Source organism: Taudactylus pleione, unplaced genomic scaffold, assembly GCF_031769625.1.
Source record: "Taudactylus pleione unplaced genomic scaffold, aTauple2 ptg000279l, whole genome shotgun sequence".
Taxonomy (NCBI): Eukaryota; Metazoa; Chordata; class Amphibia; order Anura; family Myobatrachidae; genus Taudactylus; species Taudactylus pleione.
Window position 1 is genome coordinate 3,019,644 of NW_028284681.1, and position 20,064 is coordinate 3,039,707.

A 20,064-nucleotide genomic window follows, 5' to 3' on the forward strand; every position below is an offset into this window, starting at 1 on the left:
TTGTGTTACAGAGTCATTGCTCAATCACTGCAATCGTCACAAGAAGAGCAATAAATCTTACCTTTAACATCTGGTTGCAAGGTAAGAATACTATTCAGGTGGAGATTAGGATGTATTAAGGGGTGAGTTTGGATTTATTTTGAGAGGGGCAGGAGAATTTGGCAAGGCTCTGTTGTTTCAGATGGCTATGAACCATAAGTAAAAGGAAGGATGCCTCCATAGCAGGGCAGATACTAGGATATCTGTCACCCGATGCAAGGCAGCAATTTTGCGCCCTTTCCCTTCCTGTACCTGGATTTTGTCATTGCTCCTCCATAAGGCAGTGCACTACTCAGACATCCCTGGTATAGTGACTTACATTATTCCACACACTGTAATGCCTATTACACATTATGCCACACACTGTAATGCCTAAACCAAAGTGCCACTTACATATTTGCCCGACACCATTTTATGTCCCACAGTAAGGCTTCTGCTTGTTGTTGCCAGGGGATTTATGCTTGTTGCCAGGGGATTTATGCTCATTACCAGGGGATCCATGCTCGTTGCCTGGGGTTTCATGCTCGTTGCCAGGGGTTACATGCTCATTGCCATGGGGTTTATCCTCATTGCAGGGGTTACATGCTCATTGCCAGGGGGTTTCATGCTCGTTGCCAGGGGGGTTTATGCTTGTTGCCAAGGGGTTTATGCTCATTGTCAGGGGATTTCACGGGAGAAGATGCAGCTTTCAACATCTTCTCCCGGCAGCGAGAGCGTTCCCGGCACTTCCGGGAACGCTGTGTGCATTGTGCTGGCCTAACAGACACTAGAGGTCCAGTAGGACCTCTAGCATCTATCTCCTCAATGGCGGCGGCCATTTTTGGATCGCCGGTTTCAGCAGAGTCCTTGCGGATGGCTAGTTCGCACGGAATCTGCTGAAAATGGCCATCCAAAAATGGCCACCGCCAAGGAGGAGACAGACGCTAGAGGTCCATTGGTCATTTTTGGTTGGCCCTTTTCTGAACTTGCAGCCCCCAAGCCAAGGCAATCCGGCGCCCGGTGCACGTGCACCGCTAGCCCCCCCTAGTTGCGGCCCTGTCCATAGCTGTGACTACATTTAAGGAATTTCTTGTCAAACAACTGCTCACAACCTGAACAGCATGGAACAGCTCCTCCCTAGCAATGACTGCATGTTATCAAGATGATTATATAAAAAAATATTTTTACATAACAACAGTTATGGAGGCAAGGCCATAACTAGGGTTGTGCGAGTGGTGCCCAGCATAGAGCACAGTGCCCTCTGGGTGACACCATTGCTGCCCCACGGTCCTTGCTGCAGTACCGCCCAGTGCATCCTCTCAACACTCCACACATGGACATCGCAGCCCATACAGCCCCCTGGAGCATCCTGAGGATGTTGTGGGCACTGCTGTTCTTCCCGTTCCTCTCAGCATGACAGCACAGGGCACAGGAAACACAAAGTTACGGAGCTGTATGGAGGTTTCCCGGAAAGTTTGTGTTAATAAAAATTCTTTGAGGACCAAATCAACTCTCCTGTGTTCAGACTCACACACATGCTAGGAAATTAGTACAAGAATCTTTTATTTTGTCCTCTGAGGAATAATGATAATGAATGTCAGTTCCCATAGGACCTGTTGTAGTGCATTGTGAGAGACCGAGTCATTATAACTGCACTGTGTAGACAATGTGGATGGGAGATCACAGGTCCAAGAGTTTACACCATGAATAGTGATAGCATTTACAAAGTCAATGACAGCTAATACTGCAGATATGTCCTCGCAATAACAAGGTGACAATCCTTCAAGGTTACCCTGTTAGATTCAGCTGTTTTGGGAGTCTGAAGAAATTGCCCTATTTATGGGGCAAAATCCCAGCTGGTATTAATAGAAGTGGGCTGATAAATAGATGGATGTAAGACAATGGGCCAAATGTAAGAGGGTGAGAATTTAGAAAATGTGAGAGGTTAGCAGTAAACTCTCATACTATTACATTGGTCGAGATGTATTTTAAAAATGCGAAAACATTGTGAGTTTTTTGAGTCTGAAAAATGTGCAAGTTTGCATGTTCTTGGACTCTGTTACACTATTACTATTACTGCTAAACTCTCATTTTCTAAACTCTCACCCTGTTACATTTGGCCCAATATCTGGGAAATGATGCTTTTAGGTCGGTGATGATGGAGAGCAGAGACACAATGAGGAGAGAATGTTTACAAATCCTTTAGAATTTTCTGTGTTGCTTCCATAATTTGGCCCAAAATATAATAACTACAGATAGCACAAGAAGAGAATCTGATTTAACAAATGATAAAGATCTAATCATCTTTCCATGTCATTACCAACATTTGTTGTCTGATGAAAAACGTATGTGCACCATTAGATTGAGTAACAAGTGGCACTTTCTTTAGTAGCATGGATTCCCCTAAATGTATCCTGCACTCTATCATCAAGGTCACACATCGGTTTGGAAGTATTGAGCCACTGTCCTTGCTACATAACTGCTTCAGCTGATTAGTATTTTCTGACTGCCTTGCTTTAACTGCTCACTTCAAATAATTTCATTTGTGTAATAACAACATTTCAATTGGGTAAAGGTCAAGACTTGTACTTAGCTATTCTAAAAGACAATATGTGCTGGTATGTTTACATGTCAGGATGCTGCTAAACCTTCCTCAGCCTGACATTCTCTTACAGAATGTGCTGGTTTATTCCAAACACAGCCATGATTAATGCTTTAGGTAAACCTGGATTAATACAACAATCTACTCCAAATTGTGAATGGTAGACTTTGACAGTGACAATATTTTTGGATATGCTGAGAACACCCACTCAGACTCACACCTGATTGTCATCTCATTGTCGGTTAGATTATAAACACTCTTATGAGCAGGACCATCTCTTTGTTTTTATGTCTGCATTTATTTTGTCTAATTTATATGTTCCTGTTTCATATATGATACTGTATGGTGCTACTGAACTTTGTGGCACCTTACAATTCAACAATATAATAATAAAATAATAATGATATTGTTGAGTGGAATTCATGTCTCAAATGGCCACTTTAATACAGCAGATTATCCCAGAGGTTCACATACTTTTTCCATTAAAGTCATTGAATACTGGATAAATATGTTCAATGATGACATGAAAAAGAACAAAATGTGTATTATGCTGTAACTTACTTTTAGGACTTTGGTCAAATTAATGGAAGAATACAAATAATTCTAAGCAATTCTATCACCTATATACATATGGATGTTTAGAAAAGTATATGTATAATGGTGAAAGATAATGATAACTACAGTGGAGTGTAGTAGATGGTACAGTACATATTTTGTAAACAATGCCTGACATTTTGTGTAATGATACATGATCATTTACTTTGTGGGGTGACTGTTGTTGAAGGACGTCACAGAGAAGAAAATGTAGATGAGTGACAAGATTTGTAGGTACTTCTGATAGTAGATATGGTGTTTACATATTGATATGTAATAAATATGGAGCAGTTCTGCCCCTGTAATTAGAGCATAAGGTTTTGGTACCCTGAAAATCGAGGGAATTATTGGGGCTAGGAACCCTGGCTTTCTTCCTGCCCCCTGTGTCCAGCATATATAGCAGCCAGTTGGCGAAATCTTGGACCCCATGAGCCCAACTGAGAAAAGTCTTGCTCTGAACTCGTAGACCAGCCGCTAATGGAACTTAGAGAGGCAGCACTGGAGCCTGAGCCCTCAAAGGCATAAGTCTGGAAAGAGTCGTAAGGAGGTACTGAGGAGTCCTGATCAGCCAGCCTCACTTTCCGACTGATGTAGTCTCTGAAGAGTGAGAAGTCCAGTTCAGCTCCTGGGAACCACTGAGGCAAGGGGTGACGTTGAGAAGCAAGTGTACTGTCCCCTCCAACCTCACTCCCCTCGCTGAAATTGTACAAGCTGCGCAAGGCTGACATATCGTATGCCTCTGTGTCCTGCTCTCCACCTCCCTCATCATTGTACTTGATGACATTATCCCTCATGTCTTCATCTTCATCTGATGTCAGGTGACCCTGATGATGTCGTTTCAGAGCCAGAATAAGGAGAATCAACACTGTTGGCAATATAGGAGAGACCATTTAAATGATTGATTACAATAATACTGTTGAATTTACACTTTCTGTATTGTTCAGTTAGCTGAAGATAGATGCTTCATTTTCCTTATACCCTATGTCCATGGATTTAATAAGAGTAAAGGAGACATTTAACAATATATCTATTTATAGTCAAATTTTTTTGAGTGTGAATTTAATCACCAATATAATAAAGTGATCACAGTGTGTGAGCCGACATAGGCCCTATGACTTTATATTATATCTTTTAATACTCTGGAGTTTGGGCTGCCTAGACCAACATACAGGTAGCAAGAGATTTTGAGGGACTAGGTTTAACAACAAATTTGGAGGTCAGGTTATAGATGACAATAGAACTCACCGACAAGGATCAGAACACACACCAGCAAGGCAATTAGTGCTCCAGGGCTCAGACTTCCAGCCATCACATAGGCAGTGGTGTTACACGACTGTACAGTCCCAGCACTATCACAACCACACACTCGAATGGTTAGTGTACCAGTGCTACTCAAAGCTGGTGTGCCTCCATCAACAACCAGAATTGGTAAGATAAACATATCCTGCTCCCTTCTGTCAAAGGGCATCTGATGAGTATGTACAGAAGCAGTATTATCTGCAGTTGGAAATACAAATATATTATATAACACATTCAAGAGTAAATCATGATATCAGATAGTGTATGACTTTAGGTACTGGTTCTACAAGTTTGTGATCAAATTTAACTGATGCCTGAAGATGCCTTTTAAGGGAAGAATGGGCAGAAAATAATAGAAGTTTATAAGATGAATGGAGCTAACAGATGTGATAAAGCAGGTTTGATGCAAGATTTTTTTCCTATGAGCATGTTGGTTCAGTGTTTACCAATTAGACAACTATGCAAGTCATTTGCAAGATAACAATGGATGAATAATGTACAGTAAAGTGATCGATATGGAAGCAGAATGTGTAGTGAGAAGCTGGATGTAATGACATAGGCATGGAAATAAAAGGTGTACTAAGAAATAGGCATGAAGGAAGACATGCAGGAAACTGAGTACTGGCGAGATTTGGTAAACAGAAAGACAAAGCATCAAACAATGACTCCTGGAATGACTTCAATGGGTTATATTACCTGTACAAACACAGTTCATGTTAGGTCAGGTTATTGAAGAATGAGCTATGCGACATGATATGAAGACTGCTAGAAATGATTTAAAGTAGATCTGTTACCTAAACGCGATGGAGATGCACTGCAAAATACTTTGATTTTGCATCAGTGCATGTTGATGATCCACCCAGTGCATCCCGACAGCCGGGATCATAACTACATCTCTGTGAGGGGACATCGGGGATTGTGTTACGCCTAGAAATGCACCATCAAAGGTCTATACTTTTAATAGAACTTTTTTGATAAGAAGCATGCTTAAAAGCATATTTTTCACCTGTAACAAAACATTGACCTACTAAAAAAAATAGTAATATATATGTGCTCCCCCACAAATCTCCACCTATAACGAACACTTGACAGTCTGGCCAGGTTTTCACTATTACAGTGAGGCTACAATTAGGGTCCCTCCAACTGTAGTGAAAACAAGTCAGAGACTAGGTCGGTCGTAGTGGGTCGGTGAGTAATTTTTTTTCAGGATTTCTTTAATTTTTATTCATTTTGGATCCAATGGATCAAGAAAGATTTATTGTTTTTTAATTTTTATAGAGTAGAGAATGAGGATTTTGGGGAGATGTATATTCAATTATTTGAAAACTTGCATGCCTCTCTACTTTTTCCCCCTCAAATTTGTATACTTAGCAGGTGCCTTACGGACCCCTAAATTAATAGTAAATAAAAATATAATTCATGTGACAATGTAAATTATCCACCATAATGTATAAAAAAGAAATAATGTTATACTGTGAAAGTAAAAGCTTTTAAAAGCTGCCGTCTATAAAGGAATATATACCTTTCTTTTTTATGAAAGATCAAACAAAACAGAACTCCAAGCACTATTTATTGAAAACAAATCCCTTGTTAATGTGTCAAACCTTAATTTGGGTATGAGGTAACCTGTAGTCTCTTTCTACAAAGGGAAATATATAATCATGAGGTTGGCAATAGAAAATACAATTTAATTTTATTTAAAAACAAATATTTTATATTTTTCAAAAAATGTTAATTTCATATAGAATATTTTTTGGTTAAATAAAGAAGACATATATACCACAAAACATGAATCTAAATAAATAATGAGCTGCAAATTTAAAGAGTACAGATTTAGCAAAAGTCTCTTAATAGTAAGTAACTCACACACATTGTGATATTGTTCATTTAAATTCATTGAGCACCATTACAATGGAGGTGTGAAATTATCCCTACTCCATAGCACAAATGTTGTATCCATTGTGATTTACCCTGAAAATAGCAACATTATTATTATTATTATTATTATTATTATTATTATTATTAATAATATATTATCCAATATTCTTCAATTCTATTGTGTATTCTGATTGAAACTGTTTATTTTCTATGGCTGAAGGGCTGCAAACTAACGCATTTCATTTCCTCCTGAGACTCTTTCAAAAATAATTGTCATGTTGATATTTATAGAGACTTTTTTAAGTGGTCATCTCAGCTCATAAATTAATTCATTAATCCACAGCTGTACAGTGTAACAAAGTATCTCAGCAGTGATACAAAAATATAAAACTTTATAATCAGTATAAAATCAAAACAATATAAAAATTCAAATAATTCAATACTGTATAAAAATAGCTATCACCAACTTCATAATACTTTTATTTTGACTAAATCTGTTTGTTGCCAAGCAGCATGACACCAATCTGTTGCATATACCTCAAAAAGCTTCCTACATGATTAGATGGAACACGTTTCACTCCATTGACAGGTAACAGGACGCTTATGCACAATTGTTATTCAAACTCTTCCATCCCGCTGCTTTGATCAGAAGTTCAAAATCAGTCAGTTATTACGCAACGAGTCACTTATAAACAATACATATTCAGACTATCGCACTATCACACTATAAATAATCAGAAGCTTTATATAAGCATTACTCTGTACCATTATGCCTGTGGCCAATAATAAATACATTCTCTTCCTAAGATCTATACAGCTGTATAAGAAATCAGCCTCCTTAAACTGCTTTTCATGAATTCCAAATTAGGAGTAAAAAAATGCTGCGGTATAATTATTCCATATTTAAGCCTCTGTTGGACAGAAGGATCAGCAAAGAAAACTAAGGATTAAATAAATATTAAAAAACAAAATAAACTACAAGGTATAGTAAAAAAAATAAGTTAATTATTGCAAACATTAACCATAAAAATAATTGTGAAAAAGGTAAAAATTAAATAGTAATAATGGTAATGCAATTATATATTCCATAGTAAAAAGGTGGCACTCACGGAGCTAAAATGTTTAATTACAGATACAGACTATGGGCAAAATTTACTAAGCGGCAGGTTCTAAACCCCGGCGGTTTGGCAGCGTTTTTGCTATCTGCAGATTTACTAAGACCAAAACCGCTGCTAAACCACTGTCAAAATAAATTTTAGAATAGAATAGAACAGGGCTGTCATTTAGAACCACCACCATACCCCTGGGGTTTAGAACCCGCCGTCAAACCGGCACCAAACTGCTGGGGTTTAGAACCCGCTGCTTAGTAAATTTTGCCAGTATTGGCTTTTTTTTGTTGGTGACAGCCCTATGAGTGCCACCTTTTTATATGTAAAAATTCATAGAAAATGAATCACACACACCTCATTAGATATACAAGGGTGCACAGTCATGGCATACGCAAATATATATAAAAGATCCTCCACTTCACCAAAGTCACAGGAAGGAAATGGACCAGCACTCCATATTCCAATGCATTCTAAAAAATTATTTTGATGTCATCATAATAATAAGCCGTCTTGAGCATTATTAAATAGATCAGTACTTCTGATAGAAATGTACCATCTCAATAAGGGGAACTTCACTGCAACATATGCCCAGCATTGCCAGACAGCTGTTTTGGTGCCTTATCCCTTCGAGCAGCATGACACTGATGGCTGCACATGCGCAGAAGGACTACCGCATCCTAAAACCGTAAGTCCTCATACCGCAAAGGACAGCTCTGATCAGAAGCGCAGTCAATTGCGGTTTTAACCACAAAGCTTCATGTATATGGCGTTAATAAACGTTGCTATTCATGCGATCAGTGGCGGGATGCATTGCATCAAAATGTGATGTGCCCTCAGTCATACCAGACAGTCCACTGCTTGTCCACTACTCTGCTTTTCCCGATGTTCATTACTACTACTGCTAGCTACTACCTGTTATATTCATTTCATTTGAATTGCTGAACACTATTGGTGGTTTCCTTTTGTTGTTATACCATACATGCAACTCCAACATGCTGGATATAACCCATACTTGCCGACTTTCTGGCTGTTCCTTCCGGGAGGGATCAGCCAGATCGGCAGGATGGGGGGGGGGCGTGGCCAGATTAAAGGGGGTGGCTGGGCAGGTGACAACACTTGTGGGTGTGGTGGGGGCGGAGTCACCCGATCGAGACAGTTTGGCCCCACCTCCGCGACACAATGCCGATAAAATAGGCATTGTGAAGCAGGGGGTGGGGCCAAAATGATGCGAATTGCGTCACCGCCCCCCGGCTGCGGGGGTTGCAGCGGTTATGGGGTTATTGCGGGGGGGGGATAAGAGGGGTGGGCGGCAGCCGGGAGAACTGCCTGCCTTCCCGGGAGGTCGGGAGTGGCACCCGATTTTCGGGAGGCTCCCGACCAAATCGGGAGGGTGGGCAAGTATGATATAACCTCAACTGAAGCCTGACATCTTGATACTCTATTACTGAAGTGTGTTTGTAGATACCCCTTCTCACTACATCCTGCATTTCCTCTCTGGTACCTTGCAGTATCACTTGTAGGTTATTTTGTATCTCTTGAGAAACTGCAAATGATAAATGATCACAACTTTAACTTTAAGTCCAAACATATAGTCCTTCGGTGGAACGGAAGCTGCTGTAGGCAAAATGCGAGTCAAAATCAGTTTTGATAATTAATCTTGTACTTGGGTAACCTCTAATACAGGTGAAGGATGCCCATTTTAACATTAACACTATTACCATTTTTATTATCTATCAATTTTTTGATAATTTTTGATAATTATGATTTACAATAATTAATTTTTATATGATCTACTTTATTTTGTAATATATGTTATATTTTATTTGTTAATATTTATCTTTGTTCTTAGTTATTTTCATGATTCCTCTGCCCCATAGAGGCTTTAAATGGGATAATAGTCTTTTAAAGGCAATTTAAAGTTGTTGGTTTCTTATACATCTGTATAGGGGATGTAGTTATGAGACCAGCGGCTGTATAACTACATCTACCGATGCGTATGTTAATCCTGACGCCGGAACGCCGAGAACGCCAGCCCGAACGCAGGTTAGCCGCGGGTGTGTGTTAGGATTAGGGGCTCTAGCAGGGTTGGAGCTAGGTTTTGGGGGGGGGGAGATTAGGGTTAGGCACCCTTAGGAGGGAGGGTTTGGGTGCTGGGAGGGGGGTTAGGTTTAGGCACCCCCGGGGGGGATTTGGGGTTAGGCACCACCCCGGGAGTTTAGGGTTAGGCACCACCCCGGGAGTTTGGGTTTGGCCCCTCTAAGGGAGGGTTAGGGGGAAGAGGGGAGGGTTAGGTAACTTACCTGACCATGTCGGGATTTCATCCGCTTGGGCTGATGCTGTCAGAATTTGAACCAGCTAAACAGCCGCCGGCATTTCAATCCCATTCCCTGTACAGATCTTAGGAAGAGGACATATTTATTATTGCCCAGAGCCATAATAGTGCAGAGTAATGCTGACATGAAACTTCTGATTATTAATAGTAGAATGGAGCAGTAGTCTGAATGGGTTTGTTTAAAGCATCTCACTGCTGAAAAACGAACTGATTTTGAACTTCTGATCAAAGCAGCGGGATGGAAGAGTTTGTATACAATTGTGCATAAGTGTCTCGTTACCGCTCAGTGGAGTGATGTATATGATACAACTAATCATGTACAAAACTTTTGGCAGTACACAGCATGGATTGGTGTCATGTAGCTTGACAACAGTATTGAAATTTTAATTTTGTGGGTTTTTTTATTTTATGTTTTTGTATATATATTTATTATAAATTTATTTATTTGGATCACTGCTAAGATGCTATGTTTCAGTGGTACAGCTGCAAAATAGTGAATTAATTGGTGGGCTCAGCTGGCCATTTATGAAGGTCTTTATACATCAACAAGAACGGTATAGAAAAATTGTCTCTATGCAGCAATCACATTTCTATTTAATTAATGCTTAAACGAATGCTTCCACAGTTGTTAAGTATTCCTGCTATTCAGCAAAGGGTAAAAGAGAAGATAACGCAATTATCTTATCTGTTAATGCCCAGCTCCCACAGTATTGCACTGTAGACAGCAAGCCATTACTCTCTACAGTTCTTTTTTTTTTTTGTTTTCAAAAAACATAAAAAAACTCCATAAAAGACTACTTTATATAACGACATCTCAAAATGGTGTTATATAAAGAAAATTCTTAACTAACACGAAAACTTCGGGGACAGAAGTAAATTTTTCCATTAGACCCTGCAAGATTTTGAAACTCTGCCTAAGTCTCCTTCTCTGCAGTGTGGCCAGCAGCATTAAAAAACTAATGTGTACAAATATATTAGTGTATTTATGTGGTTTTATATGATTATATATATATATATATATATATATATATACATACATATATATACAGTATATATATATATATTTATGCATGAGTGTACTATATATAAGTACCCATGTCTTCTTTCGGCGTAAGCAAAGCGTGTGAGATTGTGACCCAGCAAATAAGCTGAGCCATCAGACTGCACATGACCAACTACAAGTCAGAGCATGCCCAGGACAAAATACAGGAAGGTCTTGTTTTCAGACTTCAGAAAAGGGGATGTAGTCAGGATGCCGGCGGTCAGAATCCTGGCAGCAGCCTGAATACTGGCTCCAGAATCCCAACCGCTGATATCCCAATGTTGAATATTAGGGTTAGGGTTAGACACTAGGGGGAAGGTTAGAGATAGGCTGCGGGAAATGTGGGTTAGGGTAAGGGGGACTGTTAGGGTAAGGGATAGGGTTACTTACAAAATTCTGTCGGGATTCTGACTGTCGGAAAACTGCTGTCGGCATCGACATTTTGACTGGCAGGATCCCATACCCAACCCCTGAAAAGGATGCCACTGAGAACTTTGCAGGGACAGGGTGTTAATGCAACCGATGTCCCTGCAAAGTTTAATGCTGAATAGCTGGGAAAAAAATAGAGAAAAAAAAATGATTGTGTCGATGTTGTCCAAAAATATTCTGGACAATATTGACACTATTCCTGAAAAAAGCCCTTAAACTTTAAAAAATCTGTGGAGGAAAGGAAATGCATTAGCCAAGCTATGAGAAATACAGTGCATGCCTATAAACTGTAGAGTCTGGAGTCTAGAGCATTTATTTGCTGGCAAACCCCCGGAGAACATTTTTTACAGACAGTAGTAAATTGGCCACTTACAAACTTATTTTACTACAAAGATACATATGAACCACTGGTTAATAGGAAGAAGAGGACATTTGTGCTTTAGAGTACAGACATCTGTACAATATAGTTGGCATGTGCAGGATGTAGTCAGTATCCCGGTGGTGAGGATCCCGACGGTCAGAATAACGGCTCCGGAATCCCAACGGTCATCAGAATACCGGCTCTGTAATCACGATGGTCACAATTCCAATGGTCAGTATTAGGGTTAGGGGTTAGGTTTAGGCACTAGGGGGAGGGTTAGGGTTAGGCTGCGGGAGGGGACGGTTAGGGTTATGTTGTGGGAGGGGTAGGTTAGGTTATGGGGCGGGATAGGGTAAGGGTTAGAATACTCACCAACATGCATCGGGAATTAGACCGTCGGGATTCCCGAGCCGGCATTGTGACTGTCGGGATTCTGGCCACTGGGATCCTGTACCCAACCTGGCACATGCTTAATGAATAGTTTTAACTGTTAATTACAAATCTATAAATGGACATCAATTATGCATGCAAGTTACTTACTACTAAGAGTCTATTGAAAAATCCCACATTAATTATTTTGAATTATGTTTTTATTTTATTTCTGATAGTATATTTTATTTATATAGAAAAATCTTTGTTCGGTGTACATGAAACAATTTGCTTTTAATAAATATGATTATATTATACTATAGTTAAATTCAGCATTACATTACATCTTTTGTAGAAATATATTGCTTGTGGCTCATATACAATTTGAGGTTTGGCACATTCAGGGGTCTTTTTTCTTTATAAATAGCGCTGTATTTTTTGTTCTCCTTTATTTGGCCCTAGATGCCACCATTCATGATACTGGTTCCGGTAACCACTGCTGGGATCTCATCTTGTTATGTTTCCCAGCCCACAAATTCCAACTTAGTTGGAAAGAGCTGTGGCAGTTCAGCTTTAATGCGCACTCCGCTTCTGCCCCCCAAAAAACACACAAAGACACCAGCCCTGTACCAACTAGCCTATCATAAACAACTAGCCTATCATAAACAAAAATAATAATGAAATTTTTTTTGCACAGTGCTCTGTGCATGGGACTTGTTTTGCATCATTAAACATATAGGATTAGACCTGGTCTGTAACAACTTTGATACAGATTTCAAATCTCTGGTGTCAGTGCAGTGTTAGCCAACATCGGTCCTTAAGGCACACTAACAGTTGGATAGCCATACTTGAGCAAAGGCGACTTATTAGTACTTTAGTTATTTAGCTTTAACCATTTGTGCTCAAGCATGGATATCCTTAAAACCTGGACTGTTAGTGTGCCTTTAGGACTAAGGTTGGGAAACACCTTGATAGTGGTTAATAGATTAATAAAACTTTGTAAGATAAAATGACAAATGTATGTGGTTATATGATGACAGATGACAAGTGAAAACAATCAATTGGTTTGTGGGATGGCACATGAATGCCATGCATGGTATGAGTAGGGGAAGCCGAGGTATGTTTGAACAGGTGATCAGCAAATGGCTCACCCTTTACATTGAGCAGAGTAAAGTGATGCTCCGCACTGGGATCAGGTGCAAGTCTGAAGTAGAATCGATGCCCCCCCATTGGCTCATCTCGATCCACCACACTGATAGTCTGAATCAGCTGCAGTAGAGGGAGCACACATTATTTGACCAATGGTACGTTGGTTTGTAAAGCGCGCAACACTTGTTGATGTCTTATAAAACACATGGCAAGCAAACTTATCTTACAACATATTTCCATGTAACAACATCTTTATTCGTTAATGAAAGCTTGCAATGCATATTCTGAAAGCCACTAAAACTCTCATCCATACCCTTATCCCCTCATGACTTGATTACTGTAACTTACTCCTTTCTAGTCTATGACACTCTTGTGTTGCCCCTTCTCCAATCAATTCTGCCTAATTTCAACTCTTGATGCTCCAAGTCTGATGCCCCCTGTCATCTGCTCCATTGCTTTCCTATTCAATTCAATTGAACTTTCGAACTCAAATGTAAATCTCACTCACCTACAAAGTTAATAACTCTCCCCCCTCTCTACATCTTCAACCTCATCTCCACACACAGTCCCTCTCACCCACTCTGCCAACAACCACCTCCTTTCCTCCTCCCTGATCATATCCTCTCGGTATCTGGATATTAGAATAACAATGTAAAGGTCGATAGTCAATGTGTTGACACCAGATGGTCGACATGCAATAGGTCGACAGGTACATAAGGTTGACTGACAAAAGGTCAACAGTGCAGGAGATCAACAGGGTTAAAAGATTAACAGGTTCAAATTGTCAACACACATATGGTCGCAATAAAAAATGGTCAACATGGTTTTTTATGGTTTTTCAACATTTTCAAGGTCATGGTTAGGGAAGGGGTGGGCAATAAGCGTTCCTCCAGCTGTTGTTGAACTACACATCCCAGCATGCCTTTTCACAGTTTAAGGATGGGTGTCAGGGCATGCTGGGATGTGTAGTTCTACAACAGCTAAGGGGCCACTTAATGCCCACTCCAGGGTTAGGGGGAGAGTTAGGGGTAGCCTGCATGAGGGGATGGTTAGGCACTAGGGAGAGAGTTAGGGTTAGCCCAGGGTTAGGCACTTGGGGGAGGATTATGGTTAGGCACCAGGGGGAGGGTTTAATGCTCTAGGGGGAGGGTTAGCGTTAGGATTAGCGTTAAAGTACAAAAAAAAGTTTTGGCCATTTCTGTGTTGACCATTTCTGTGTCAACTTTTTGTCCCTGTTGACCTGTTGCATGTCGACCATCTGGTGATGACCCATTGACTGTCAACCTTAACATTATCGATCTTTAGTACCACTCCCAACTTTAGGATTTCTCCTGAGCTGATCCCAAACTCTAGACCTTCCCACATTCAATTTAAGAATTTTGCCTAGCCTCTTTTTAGAGCCTTCAAATGTGCCCTAAAAACTCACATTTTCACTGAAGCCTACCACTATACATCCTAACTCTCCAGAATCTGCACACCAACTTTTAGTCTACCCATTCCACTTTAGATTGTAAGATATTTTTATGCAATTATGTAATTTGAATTTTGTAATTATGAATTTACAGATGAGTTCTCATACATCTAGCCGCAATAAGCAGCGCAGCCCGACTTGTCTGCCATGAGTGAGCCTGCAGGTCTCCAGCCCTTGCTACCTTGCTAGTGTAAGGTGTCTTTTTTAATCGGAAATTAATCTACAGTATGTTGCAATTCGACTAGCATGCACCAGCAGAATATGCTGATTTATTTAATATGTGACACTTGTATATCTGTGTGCACCTAAGTCTGTATATGAAGCACAAAAAAACTTGGAATGAAAAAAGATGCGGGCCCTACATTGTAGCACTTCGTATACAGATTCAGAGACTCAGTTGCACACAGATATACAAGTGTCGAATATCAAATTATTCAGCAGTCTGCTGGTGCGTCCTAGTCACTATCGCATTATGACATAGACACATTTTCATAAAAAAAAAAGAGGCAAAAAAGAAGCCCGGCGCTAGCAGAGTTTCACAGGACCTGGCGTGCTGTGAGGGGCTTTTTACCGCAACTGCAGCAAAGATGTGCAAGGACACATCTGCATGGTAACTTGTATACATGTCTGTAAATATCTGTCTAAGATTTTTAGCTTGTCCCCATTTCTCTGTCTGTGTGTGGGACTAGGGCACCATACATATAAAACAAAAATAATAATAAAAAAATTTAATTTGCTTTTATGACTGTATACATGTACGAGAGCATGGCTTGGCTATAGCTGGATAGGCCTCCTCTAAAATGTTGAATTGCACTGTAAAACAGTGGGCCGTTTCATTCTAAAGTGCTTAACTATTAGTGTTACTATGTTTTGTTCAAATAATCATAAAAAATCATAAAAGTTGGGATTTTAAAAGATAGAAGATAGACATAAAATGCAATTGTTTTCCAGGAAAGCATGTACATAAGTGTTTATAGTTTCCAGGGATAGTCTGGAGTGTGGAAGGTATACGGAGAATTACCTGGCCAGGCAGAGCATCCTCACATACAGAAGATTCATGGGGTGTAGCAAGTTCAGGGGGATTATCATTTACATCCAGGATTCGAATCCGCAGTGAGAGGACAGAAATTTTTTGAGGATCATCTGTAGGGAAAATATAATATGGAAATGGTGACTGATTTTTCTCTAACATATTTTTAAGATGTTTAAGATCTGGGGAAGGGGGTACAGATGGATGTTGGCAGCATCACACCGTGGAAGGGGGAAGTGATGTTTACCACACCCCTCGTACCTCCCACCTGGACCTCCTGGGATCTCACAGAGGTCATCTTAAAAATTGGGTAAATATGCAGAGGACACAGACAAGTGCACACAACATTCATTTTGGACACACGAAAATACCAAGTATAAGAATAATACATGTAGAGATTAGAGAATGTTGGTGATTGTATATGACAATAATTGGCATAAATGCTGTAAACAGTGCTACATTGAAGATGCATAACCTGCTTCCTTTGCCTGCACAATCAAACTGTGCCACCCAGATGTCTCACGGTCTAGGGATTTGGTTATCCTGATTTCACCGGATTCTTCATCAATTTCAAAAATGCCATCATCAGATGTTTTGTCCAATGTGTATCTATGTGAAAAGAAAGGTTTGGATTTAATTCTTGAGCTGTAACCTATGATGATAATGATAAATAAAGTAATATAGAACATAAGTAAACAAAGGTCCAATCCAAGAACACATTCATCCACCCATCCATCCGAAACCTGTTATCCAGGAAAAGAAAAAAGTTAATTATGCTCAGCATTTGAAAATGTCAGATATGACTCTAGAAGAGAAAGTACATTATTGTTCAGTGTTAACCCTGACATTGCAGTGCAGCCTTGTTATACAGAAAAGAGAAAGTAAGGCTGCCTAAGCCTAATGGCACATAAGTGCCTAGGTTGTGGGGGAGAGCAGTGGTGTTTCTATAGTAGGTTCAGGGTGTGCGGTGCACATGGGCCCCTTGGTCCAGGGGGGCTTACACCACACACTCTGCACCCATATATTATAACCACCTCTCCTTAGTCCTGCATGGATGCAGCAGAAATCACTGTGAAAATGGCCTTTTCCTGGAGATTTGCACATGCGAAGTAGTGAAGTTGCAAGGAACATGACATGGGCGCCATGGTGCCAGAGACCTGTGCATGCAGAGTAGGCTCTGCAAAGTCCCAGAGTCTACTGCACCATGAGAAAGGAAAGGGCTCACACATAGGTTACACGGGCCCCCTATTCTCTTAAGCCACCCATTGGGAAGAGATAGTAAAGAGGCAGACTTTCTTGTGGTGAGTTGACACTGCCCTTGAGAGGAGACCTGTGCACCTTTCTAGAGGTCAGACTCAGCAGTTATATGCTAATTAATGGAAGGTTTGATGTTCACAACTAAGGTTGTATCAGGGGGCTTATGTTTGCTCCCAGTTTGTTTAGTAATGTTTATGCTAGAGCTGGGAGTTGCAATGCTTTCTTGGCCACCTATTGTTTAATATTTAATTACTCAATACAGCTGTGACCATAGAACGCTTCTCAATGTGTCAGAGACTTAAGTCCACCACACACTGAGCTATATAGGGATGAACCGACGGATTGGAACAATATCGCAGCTAAATCGTTCTGTGTGTGCGCATGATATCGTCCACTGTGCACTCCCATGGGGTCGTCCGTTGCTCCTCCAGATCTTTCTGCATGCACAAGTGATCTGGAGAAGTGATGAACAATCCCATGCAGGTCTATGGGGGGGTGGGTGAGGGGGGACGGCATATCGGGCGGTCGGGTAACAGATCGACCCATGTGTGGGGACCGCCCGATATGCCAGTTGCCAGATCGTGGATCGCATCGCTGGGTACACATCGTACCGTGTGCACCCAGCTTTATATTGTATTAGTGGGAATAGTATGTTTATATCATGGTTTTGTACTGTTACACTCTCAACCCATAAACCAACAGGCAGCTGATACAATTCAAAAAGCTATGAAAGCAGAAATGTCAACTGCTATGACATAAATGGCTGTGACGTGAATATAAATTCCCCAATCTACACAATGCAATTCTGGAAAGCAAGCCTGCCAAGTTGTCAGTCGCTCTGCATGCTAGACCTAAGTAGTTAAGCAATCCAGTCTGTTGGGAACAAATGAGTGAACATTGGGGATGCATCAGTGAAGAATGCGAATTACCCAGTTTATTTGATATTTCACTTAATCATCCTGGACAGGAGTCTTGGGGATGCATAGTGACGAGGCCCTTAGAGCAGAGGAAGCCCATGGAGAAGGAATGGGGGGGGGGAGAGATCTGATACAATCAATAAGGTGTTGTTTGTCATTATGGCTCAGGATGGGTAGTAGGTGACAGTGGTCAATAGTGATTGCACATTTGTCTGCAGACAATTGACCTGAGACAGGTAATGTGGCAGACATTCTGGGGTGTCTTTTTAATGTGAACCTGTCAAGCTTAGTGTACAGAAGTGTTCTCATACACCTATCCTCAAGACGCCATATGGCGCGAGGCAGAGCCGTAACTAGACTTTTTGGTGCCCTGTGCCAGAAAGAGCATTGCCCCCCCCCCTCATTTTTCAAAGGGACATAATGCACCCAAAAAAGGGCTATGGCTTCATGGGGAAGGGCCAGGGAAAGTATAGGAGAGGCCAAGAGATGCTGGGGATGAAATAAGAGGAAGCTACAAACATGAATGATAATAAATAGAAATTTGGTAGGTCCAACCAGCGCCCCCTGACCTGTGGTGCCCTGTGCGATTGCACCAGCCGCACTACCCTAGCTACGGCCTTGGCTCGAGGCTCCAGGTGCAAGTGAGCCACCAGATTCCATGTAACTTGGCTTGCACCGAGCATAATTTTTGCCCCGAAAATGTGTTTTAGTTGCAAACGGATGTGACCGCTTCCTAAGACTGCACTTTTTAATTTGATATGTGACAATTGTATATCTATGTGAGACTGAATCTGTATATGAAGCACAAAGGATCTTGGCGTGGAAAAAAGCAGCTGCTCCTGCATCGTAGCACTTCATATACAGAATTTTAGACTCAGTCGCACACAGATTTATATATATGTGGCATATGAACTGAATCAGTGCAGTCTCGTGTAGCGGTCTGAAGGAAAAGATGCTAAAAACTCTAGTGCTCTCTACGAAACAGCCTGGGTCTAATCAACCAGGGTAACCCAAATACTCCAGATATGTAGTGTAGACAAAAAGGAAGTTGGTGACCAAAACCTAGGTGCTAAGTAAAATTCTATGAGAAGGATGAAAAAGAAACAAAAAGCTAATTATTCACTTCAATCGTGAGATGTTCAGTGTCTCAAAATAATTTAATCAGAAAAAGAGACAAAACATACACAATACTGTATAGTATAATTCTGTTTAAGAGATTGTGTTTGGCAAAGATGATAGTTAACTAAAAAAATGTTTATCTAAAATAATTTTTATTCATGCAGAATTTAAAATAGGTCAGATAAAAACACACACATTCTATTGCACAATTGGAAAATATATATATATTGTTCAGCAAATAAGGTACATGAGGCATATGAAATTGGGCTCTGGTATGGAGCCGACAATTCAGTATTATTACAAGCTTAGCAATGTTCACAAGATAAACTGCATAGTAATATGAATATTACTCTGATATAGAGTAAATAAAGTGCAGAAGATCTATGAATTAGAATCTAATATGCAGTTCAGAGTTCAAAGGTAATCCAAACCAAGTAGATAGTAATAAAGTATATAAATGCATAAATATTGAGCTCTGATATAGAGAAAATGCTGGAGAGTTCAATTATAACAAAAAGAAATGGCCTGACAGGCACTCGTAACAAATTACAGAAGATATTCAGCATAGGTTTGCACACAGGGTAATTCCGGTACTTGCCCTGTGTGTCTAACTGGGCTGGTTTCCTTCAGGTAAACTGAGTCAAAGATCCTCCAAATGGTTCCACTCAGGTGGCATGCAGGGCTGGCCGACACGTTTTGAGCTGGGCTCTTTATCATGGAATTGTGTGACAGTATGTGGCCCTGACGAAATTCAAACTTAGGCAAAAACCTAATTCTGGTCAAACTACACAACCATGCCAAATTTGGTGGAGCCAGGTCCAAAACTCTGGCTGTGCATAAAGGATAAACAGACAGACAGACAGACTTATTAGATAGATTATACATTTTTGGTTGTGGATAATGTTGTTGGTGTGTAATGAGTAATTATGGGAAATAACAGAAGTGTTTGGAGACTATAGATGTGTGTTATGTTATTAATCTCCGAAAGTAACATAACTGTCACTGGTGGGATGAATCCGAGGTCACACCAACTGTAAATAGGGAGGAGATGTATAATTTATCAAGTACATACTATAAAATAATATCTA

At 40.4% G+C, this 20,064-nt stretch overlaps 1 protein-coding gene across 1 annotated transcript in view; it reads right to left on the bottom strand.

Annotated features, from left to right (window-relative positions):
• Positions 1-1,576: 1,576 nt before the first annotated feature.
• Positions 1,577-20,064, bottom strand: part of CDH22 (cadherin 22) — a 273,461-nt gene continuing 254,973 nt past the window's right edge. Inside the window, exons 8-12 of the mRNA XM_088481938.1 lie at positions 16,159-16,292; positions 15,675-15,796; positions 13,185-13,302; positions 4,460-4,711; positions 1,577-4,079 (exon numbers count right to left, since the gene is read on the bottom strand). Coding sequence (XP_088338064.1) covers positions 3,568-4,079; positions 4,460-4,711; positions 13,185-13,302; positions 15,675-15,796; positions 16,159-16,292 — 1,138 coding nt within the window. The 3' untranslated portion in view covers positions 1,577-3,567. The remainder of the gene's footprint in view (positions 4,080-4,459; positions 4,712-13,184; positions 13,303-15,674; positions 15,797-16,158; positions 16,293-20,064) is intronic.